Source organism: Pipistrellus hanaki (genome assembly GCF_964339955.1).
Source record: "Pipistrellus hanaki genome assembly, chromosome: 1".
NCBI classification, from domain to species: Eukaryota; Metazoa; Chordata; class Mammalia; order Chiroptera; family Vespertilionidae; genus Pipistrellus; species Pipistrellus hanaki.
The window spans coordinates 181,786,818-181,796,181 of NC_140503.1; the positions used below are offsets into that span (position 1 = coordinate 181,786,818).

The 9,364-nt window shown below is 51.9% G+C and overlaps 1 protein-coding gene across 1 annotated transcript; it reads right to left on the reverse strand.

Moving 5' to 3' along the window:
• Positions 1-381: 381 nt before the first annotated feature.
• RASL11B (RAS like family 11 member B) lies at positions 382-4,803 on the reverse strand. The gene is made up of 4 exons (XM_084895677.1): positions 4,482-4,803; positions 3,794-3,850; positions 2,563-2,639; positions 382-1,797 (listed from the first exon to the last, which is right to left on the reverse strand). The coding sequence occupies exons 1-4, from the start codon at positions 4,621-4,623 to the stop codon at positions 1,327-1,329; spliced, it is 747 nt and encodes a 248-aa protein (XP_084751803.1). The 5' UTR covers positions 4,624-4,803; the 3' UTR covers positions 382-1,326.
• Positions 4,804-9,364: the final 4,561 nt, after the last annotated feature.

Below are 9,364 nucleotides of genomic sequence, written 5' to 3' on the forward strand. Positions count from 1 at the left end.
GGGAATAACAGTTGAATGCATGTCTTTGGTTGGGACATTTAAGACATGACCCTTGACCCAGCTGACATGGCTCAGTGGTTGAGTGTCAACCTATGAACTAGGAGGGTCACAGTTCCATTCCAGGTCAGGGCACACGCCTGGGTTGCAAGCTCAATCCCCAGTGGGGGGTGTTCAGGAGGCCCTCATAGCTCCTGATTAATGGCTCTCTCTCAACACTGATGCTTCTCTCTCCCCATTCCTCTCTGAAATCAATAAATATATATTTTTTAAAAGACATAGCCTTTGGAAGGCATCATGCCTAACTCAACATACCCAAGATACTAAGTAATTCTTTGAAGGACAAAAGGTGAGTGTTTCAATAAAGATGAAGCCAGATGTCTATTCTTTTAAAACGAAATTTATTGTACATAAAATAAATTAATTACAATTTAAGCCAAAGCTCGGGTGGCTTTAAAGTGCATCTGTGTAGGGGATTTGTGCATCTGTTAACTCGCTGTAAGATAGTGTGTTGGTGATTCAGCCATGACTCAGCCAGGCCTGGGAAGCAGCCCAACATCATCGCCATGAGCCAGTTACACAAATCACACCCAATTCAATGGACACATTATCTTTCTGTATCTGATGCAACAGTTGTTGTTGTTGTTTTAATTAGACAGTCTCACGACCACTCAAAGTTTGGGGCTGAAGAGTTTGTTCTCAACCACTGATCACAGGCCCAACCAACCAGCCTCCCGTGCCAGGCCATATACACGCTTACAGATGTCTGGGTACACATTTTGGCCCATAAACTCCACAATGGGGAGATATTTTCCTCTTTGTCCTAAGAAACCGGATTCCCTTCCTATTAGAAAGGCATTCTGTCAGGAATGGGGTTCCAGAGACACAGCTCCTGCTTGTAAGAGAAAAGCAGTTCTTCCTTGGGGGATACGGGTGGAGGCAAAGAGAAGGAAGAAAAAGGAGAGCCCGTGAGAGCTGAGTCCATGTCACCCCCACTGTAAATCACATCGATACATTTGGTGAGTCTACCACCGAGCATCATTTACAAGGGATTAAGGACAAAATAATCCAAAGCCATTATGCCCCCTTCCCCTCCACAGGACAGGACGGGGAGTCCATGTCACATATTCAGAGAGCGGCCTGGTGGGCACCGAGCCTCACGGTTCTGTCCCCTGCTCGGAGCAATGCCTCCTTCTCCGCACCAGTTCCAGGGCCTCCCCGCTCTGGCCCTTTCTGGAACCACGCATCACTCCCAGCATTCAACGTTCCTGCACCTGCAGAGCCTCAGACTCTCCTCCTGGGAAGACCACGCCGCCACGTGCCTCTGCTTCAGACGGAGGTGACAGTCCTCACTTTGGCGGAGAGGGCTTGCTTGAACCTCCGCTTCAGGTCCTGCATGTTGGGCGACTTGGGCCTGGGGATAAGGGAGGTCCTCCGCTTCTCGGGCGTGCTGCTCGGCGGCTGTTTGTGGCTCACCTCCTTGCACAGGACGTGGAAGGCGTTGTAGACGTCGTTGTAGTTCTCGCTGACGGACACTTCGTAGAAGGAGCAGCCCAGCACGCCGGCCAGCTGCAGTCCAAGCTGAGGGTCCACCTGCTTGATGTGCAGCAGGTCGGCTTTGTTGGCCACGACCACCACGGGCAGCCGCGCGCCCAGGTGCAGCTGCTGGACCTGCTGGTGGAGCTGGCCAATGAGTTCGTAGCTCTTGTAGTCGGTGATGGAGAAAACGATGACCACGGCGTCGGCCCAGCGGATGCACCTGCTCAGCTGCTCGTTGCAGCTCAAGCTGTTCTCGTGGACCTGAGGGGGGGTGGGGGGAAGGGATGGCAAGGTGAATGGTGAGGACAGGAGAGGGCCCTGGCGTGGCTGGATAGAGAATTCAAAAGAGCCCTGGACAGTAAGGCCAGGTCGCAGGCCATAAACAAGTTCTATCCCCACACAGTCAGCTTTCTTGACAATATGTTGACCCAGCTGCACAGAGTTGGAATAAATAACAGTGCAGCTCACCACACTCAAGTGGAAAATTGACCTGCAGAGAACTCCACGCAGAGAGACTTTGTAGTCGCATAAAATGGGAAATTAACTGGCTAGACAGTAAGTCTGGAGAAGTAAAGATAGGAGCTGGAAGCATTTAAACCTGGATAACTGCCCAGCTCAAGAGGGAAACTACACACACACACACACTAGCATGGCTCTTTGGTCTACAGAGGAACTTTCCACAATAAAAAGTGACTCTGAGTCTTTGGAGACTATTCCTAGATTTTGATTTTTGAATGGCAAGACACAGATGTAAAAAGTGACCTTTTTAATCACAGTTGGAAACTGCCTATTCCCGGTGTGTTTGGTTTGGTCTTTCCTGCTGGGTAGACTCCTGAGATTTCTGCCCCTCAGCCAAATCTCCCAAATGAAGGCAGGCTAAGACTGATCAGAAGCCAGATGGCACTGAAGTGTCACACATGTAAAAGCCTCGACTTCCCCGAATTCCCCTCCTTCGTACTTGGAGAACTAGTTTGACAGTCAAGCCACCTCCCCATCGACCTAGGCACGCATCTCAGAGCTTCTCACCTGGATACCCGGAGTGTCTTGAACCTGAATAGCCAGGGTTTCACCTTCTATCTGGACTTGTCTGGTGTAGAGATTACCTATCAGGCAAAAGATAAAGAAAAAGTATGTTCATCCTTCTTGTGCAACTTGAAAACATTATGGGATTTTTTTTTTTTTAACTTAGAAAGTATAACCTGAACCAATGCACAAAAATAAGCTATAGTTAATAGGCTTAATTCAAATTTTATTTTTTTGGAGACAACTGTAATTTTGACTCCCTACGAGTTGATTTGTGAAAACCAGGGCAAAGTTTGCACATTTTTGGAAACTGATTTGGGTAGTTTTAAACAGAGCTTCCATATTTAGAGTATCCCCCTTGCTCAGCGTGTGTGTGGTTTCTATTTTATTATAGCACTTTATCACTCAGACATGTATTTATACTTCAGCTATCAGATACAATGGCTGGGTAGGCAAACACTGTCAGCAAACGCGGAGCCAACATTACCAACCGAAATAAAAATGTGACACGGCAATAGCCAACCCTACATCAAAGCAGAAGGCTGCCATGCCTTATCTTGGGACGGTTTATAGAGCGCATTTCAAATAATCCCTGTAGGTACTTCAGATGGTCTAAGAAATGAAACAATTTGTTAACAGAACCTGGGTGGAAAGCCCTTAAGCCTCCCCAATGGCCAGTCTTAATCACAGGGATTGAAACAGTGCCCTCGCATTTATTCAGGAACTCTCCTAAAATTCTAGCGTGCCGTCCTTTTTCTTTGTTAAGAAAAGAGAACGTTGGGTTTACAGCGGCCCTCCCCTGGCCTTTGCTTTAAAAGGCCACCTCTGAAAGGCAGCCAGCAGAGAGGGATGGGGGTGGGAGAGGAGCTGGCCAACATTTTTTTTTTTTTTTATGACTTTGGCAGGAGTGTTTTGAAGGGAGAGAGGCTCTTCAGAACAAAGGGTGCTTCCAACTGGGGTCCCCATCAGTTGAAGCATACCAAGGGGAATACTTTCAGGCACTCGATAAAGTGATGAATGGGCCTGGAGTGGAAGGAGGCCAGATGGCAGTTACGGGAGGGGGAGCACAGGGAAGGTGGGGGGGTGGGGGGGCAGGCAGAGTTGGATGTGGCAGACCCTGATGCTGACTGTCACTACTCTGAAGGAACCTGCCTGGGAGACACTGAAAATGAGACCAGCAGCACTGGTGCAAGTGGATGGCGTTTCCTGCAAAACTGCACAAGTGCTCCCTCACCTGCATTTCTTTCGTAGTCACCGATGAATCGCTTGGTCAGGAACCGGACCACCAGAGCTGCAGGTCAGAAAAGAGAGAGGACAGAGGCTTAACCCTGGCGCTGAAGTTAGATCCGTCTTCTTCACTCCCGGTTTGGAAATCAGCTCTCCTAGGGAAAGCCTGCCGCCACCTAGGAAATTCCCACCCCCTACAGCCCTTCCCCGCTCCCCACCCCGCCCCCCAGCTCCTTCACTCTCCTTCCAGACACCGGACGGGTACAAGGCATGGGGAGTTGGGGAGCTGGGGAGCTGGGGAGCTGGGAGGGGGGGGAGGTCGGGAATTGGGGAGTAACCGCTCGGTGCAGCTGGAAGGCCTGCCTGCAGACACCTCGTTCCTAACCTGGACGCCCCCGAGGAGCGGCTGCGCTCCCCAAGCCCCCCTTTGTGCCAGGCACCCCCGGACGCTCAAGAACCCCAAAGCTCTGGTCCCGGTTGTGTCGGTGGCGCCGGGACGGTCGCCCGGCCACTCGGGGTCCCAGTTCCCCTCCTCTGGAGCAGGAGGGATGGGGAGCGAGGTTGGCTCGGGTCCCCCGGAGGGGCAGCGGGTCCATAGGAGACGGCGGGAGGGCCGCGAAGCCAGCGCTCCCACCTCGCCCGGCCCCGTCCAGCCCCGGGGACAAGCGGGGTACCGCCCGGGCGCGAGGACTCACCGGTCTTGCCCACGCCGCTGGCCCCCAGCACGGCGATCTTGACCAGCCGGCGGCCCGCCGCCCGCAGGCAGTAGTCGGCGGCCGCGGCGCTGCCCGCGGCGGGGTACTCGGCGATGGTGCACATGTTCTGGATGAGGCGCATCGCCGCGCCGGCCGGGCTGCTCCGCGCGGGCCGGGAGCTGCGGGCCGGAGGAGCTGGCGCTGCGCGGGAGCGGGCGGGCGGGCGGGGGCCCGGCCGAGGCTCCGCGGGAGGAAGGCTGCAGCCGCGGAGAGCGAGCGCGGGCGGAGCGCGGAGCGGGCAGCCTCAGTCTACGGCGGGGACGGCGCCCGGGCAGCGCGCGCTGTTTTCTCCGCCGCCGGCCCCGCCCCCCGCCCCCCGCGGCCAATCCCCAGGCGCCCTGCGCGAGGCCCCGCCCCCGCTACCCCGAGGCCAATCCCCGGGCGCCTTGAGCGAAGCCCCGCCCCCGGCGCCGACCTGCGGGCGCCGCTCCCCGGGGGGCGCCGGGAGCCGGCGCTGGGCCCCGTGCAGAGCAGGTCAGATGGGGCGGCGGGCCCGAGGCGGGCCAACCGTGTGTGGGGGGCACGTGTGGGCTGGAGCCGAGGGCTCCGCCAATGGCGGGCTCGGGGAGGGCAGGCCGGGGCGCTGACCGGGGTCCCGCTGCGCCCGCACGGGGCAGGTGCTGTGGCTGAGGGGCTGGGGCGCTGGGGGCGACTCGGGTGCCGGTTAGCGGGTCTCCCTAGAGCGCTTCTCGGGCCCCACCCACCCACCCAGCCGCCCATTCCCTGCAGCCACTGACTTCTGGGCCCCAGCCCTCCGGGACCCGGGAACCTGCGCTGGGGAGGCGGGGCCCCTGCGGGTGCGAGCTCGCCGGGTGTGGAGCCCGCCCTGCTACCGGCCTCGCGCCTGCCTCATTTGGGAGGGGCACGATTGCACTGACGTGGGGGCATCTGGGGTGGCATCTCGGATTACCGATTTGGCCACAATGGCATTCAGGAGCAAAGACCCCGTGACCACTCTCCTGACATGTGACTTTTTATTTGGGGGCAACATAATGTCACCCATTTGCCTGTAGACCTACACTCTCTGGCTCTCGACCGGACGGCGGATCGCTCACCCTCCGACAAGCTCACGTGAGCGCACACAGGTCGGTGCACTGGCACTCCCACAGGCAAATCAAGAAGTAATTATCCAACAAGCTTTCTGGCGCCGCACGCTGTCACACCTCCGGCTGGAGCTGAGGGGTGGAAAGAAACAGTTGCCCCAGCTGTGTCCGCATACCGACTACACGGGACACAGAGACCAGAGGGTCCGCACTTGTCTCTGGAAACGAGGGATGGCAAGCTTAGTAAAATGACGATGCCAAGGAGGACGTGTGCTTGCTGCACTCAGAAAATCCCAAGCTCCAGCCCCTTGCATTCTCATCAGGGAAGGAAAGACATCTTCGATAGAAGACTAGGTTTCCCATCTAAGTATTCTGTAGCTGAAACTGACTGTGGAATGTCACCAGACACACAGGCTGACCACCTCCATCCCACCCCCTACTCCACCCCTAACCCCGCCTTTTTAACCTTGTGGGCCCCCAAAAGTTCCAGAGGCTTCTATCCTGGGGATAAACATTGTAACTTTGTATCTTCAGCCATATTAAAGGTTGATGTGTAAAAGTATAAACCAGCCCTAACAGGTTTGGCTCAGTGGATAGAGCATCTGGAGACTAAAAGGGTCCCCGGTTCAATTCTGGTCAAGGGCATGTACCTTGGCAGCGAGCACATCCCCAGTGGAGGGTGTGCAGAGGGCAGCTGATCAATGTTTCTAACTCTCTATCTCTCTCCCTTCCTCTCTGTAAAAATCAATAAAATATATTTTAAAAATAAAAGTATAAACCAGTTCTCTTATCTACACATGTCAGACATCTAGTTTGAGTCCCTCTTCCACCCTCAAGTTAATTGACCAGGTATTTGATGGAATTTATGATGCTGACCCAATTCAGACTGAACTCTCCTGCCTATCTCGGTTTAGGTGTTCTCAGGAATTCAAGGCCGAGGAAAGGTAATCTCAAACTGCCTTGATAGCAAGTTTTCTAGGATAGGCAGCATGATTGGCAAGATGCATCACCTTAGCAACCAACATAATAAAAGGTTGACTTTTGTGGAGATCACAAGAAGGAAATAAACTCAGCCATTTGAGTAAGGAGGGCGGGGGCGGGGGAGGGGGGAGGCATTTAGAATATGTACCATGTCTTTCTACAGGGTTTAACTCAAATTTTAATTCTGATGTGCTATAAAATCAAATGTAGCAAGACTGTGGTTATAGGTAAACATGTACTTTTTTAACCCCCACCCTCCAAAAGCCATCTTTACATAGTGAAATAATTATGAAGTCTGAAATTTTTGTGTAACTGCTTTTTATACACACACTCACATGCAGACATGACAAAAGTTGCCAAGGAGAATTCTGCTTTGACTCTAAAATGCTTCGGGGGCTTGATTTTTATTACCATGAGCCTGTACCAAGCCTGTGATTTTTCTGTCTGAAACACAAAGGCTGGATTCGGTATTCTTATTTTAGGTCTAAATGATCTGTCTGGGCTTTAAAGAGCACAGAAAACAAGAGGAAGATGGAGAGAAGAAAGGGGAGCTGTTCAAATTCCAAGCATCTGGCAAAGAGCCCAGCTCCAGCTCACCCTACCTTCAAATGATGATACTGAGAGTAACCCTGTCTTGGAAGTTCATAGAATTAATAGAGAGGAAGGGGGAGGGGCAGGAAACTTGGTGTATATTGAAGGCTTCATTTATTCCAGGGATCTAGCGTACCAAAAATCTCACCTTCGTGGCAATCCTGTCGCCATCCCTTCCAGCTGGTCATCTGCTGCTGCTTAGTAAACCACCCTGAGCCTCCAGTGGCTCCCAGTCCTGTGGGTTGACTGTGCTCAGCTGGGCAGTTCTCGCGTGGGGCCTCTCGTGTAGTTGCTGTCAGATGGCAGCTGCGATGGAGTCATCCGAATCCTCACCTGGGCTGGACACTAAGATGGCTTCTTCTGCATTTCAGCTGGAATGCCAGGACAGCTGGGACTAGCCAGCCTCTGCAGTGGCAGCTCAGGCTCCTTCATAGCCTGACGGGCGACTTCCCTTCGATTGAGCATTCTAAGAGAGGAACCGGAAGCTGCCCATCTGTGAAGGCTCCTGCATGGAAGTTGGTGCAGCATCCCTTCGGCTGTGTGATATGATCCACCTGTCACAGAGCCCACCCGAGGTAAAGGGCAGGTGGCAGGGACGTAGATCACACCTTCAGGTAGGAACAGCGTCAAAGACTTTGTGGCCATTTTATAAATGAAAAAACAAAGTCTCCGGTTAAAAATTCCTCCAAGGTCAAATATCCTATAAGGCAGCGTTTTTCAACCGCTGTTCCGCGGCACACTAGTGTGCCGCGAGATGTTGCCTGGTGTGCCGTAGGTGCAGACAAGACAAGAATTTTATAATTTTTCACTATTTTGTTTACTTAATATTTCATAATAAAGTAATTATAAAATACTTTCTTTGTGTTTATTTGATTCCTATTCAAGAGAATTACTTTATATATAGTCAATATAGGCACAGAGTTAAATTTTTTAACATTTTCTAATGGTGGTGTGCCTCGTGATTTTTTTCATGAAACAAGTGTGCCTTTGCCCAAAAAAGGTTGAAAAACACTGCTATAAGGGACAGAGCCAAAATCTGAAAAGAATAAATAGCGTAGCATAGGGAGGATGTTCAAAGTGGTTTGAACTGCTCTCCTCTCCCTCTTGCTCCCTTCCCCACTTTTTGTCATTTAAGCTAAAAGAAATGGTGGTGAGCCGAAACTGGTTTGGCTCAGTGGATAGAGTGTCAGTCTGCGGACTGAGGGGTCCCGAGTTCAATTCCGGTCAATGTACATTGGTTGCGGGTTGTGTGGGAGGCAGCTGGTCGATGTTTCTAGCTCTCTATCCCTCTCTCTTCCTCTCTGTGAAAAATCAATAAAATATATATTTAAAAAAAAAAAGAAAAGAAAAGAAATGGTGGAGAAGGTGCTAAAATATGAAAAACTAGGAAAGAAATATTTTGCCAACTTCTGATTTTGCCTCAGCACCCAGAGTTTTGATCACCTCCTTTGATCTGTGCAGCTGGTTTTAGATCTGAGAGCTTTCAGAGATTATCCAGTTTCTGAAATCCCTTAGAATACTAGGATATAAATTCAGTAACTGTCTATGGGATGTCTGAGCCATGGGCATAGCCGGCACTAGGCTGGGTCCCACGTCTACACTGGCAGACAGGACAGACTCTGCCAGCACTGCAGTTATCGTTTATCACAGGGGACAAAGAAATGAATGAGCGATTTCAATGCCCTGTGAGGAAATGCTTTGATAGGGGAAATTCGGGAGCTATAGGATTACAAGGCTGGACTAAAAGCCTGGGTTGTGGGAGTCAAGGAAGAATGTGTAAAAGTGTGAGTAGTTGAAAAGTTTGTGTTTTGTGTATCTGTGGGAGCCTGAAGCAGAGCCTCGGAGGGGGAGGGGAGAGATGGTTGGTTTGCAGAAAATCTAGCATTTGTCAGAAGACAGTAGGTGCTCAGTAAGTGCTTGCGGACTATTAATGAAAGCAAAGGCCTCAGAGATTTCGAGGAACAGAATCGTTCCTAATGAGTGGACAGAGGGAAGAGTGCTGGTGATTCCAAGGAGGGACACACACATCCACGAAACAATCCCCCGAAGTTGTGTGGTCCTCCCTGCTGAGACCATGCCCCACAGAACCCAATGAGCTCCCCTCTGCTTGTGTCACCAAGACTTCCTCCCAGATCAGCCCCCTCCCTTGAGCATCTAGGCCTTGGTCAACAACTAGACTTTTTTTTTTTTCTTGATCTTTGTCAACCC

Excerpts from the sequence above, each read along its gene's own strand:
- RASL11B (XM_084895677.1), bottom strand. The coding sequence starts at position 4,623 with ATGCGCCTCATCCAGAACATGTGCACCATCGCCGAGTACCCCGCCGCG. Across the intron at positions 3,851-4,481 it reads CAGCGGCGTGGGCAAGACCG|CTCTGGTGGTCCGGTTCCTG; the intron begins GTGAGTCCTCGC and ends TCTGACCTGCAG. Across the intron at positions 2,640-3,793 it reads TGACTACGAAAGAAATGCAG|GTAATCTCTACACCAGACAA; the intron begins GTGAGGGAGCAC and ends TTTGCCTGATAG.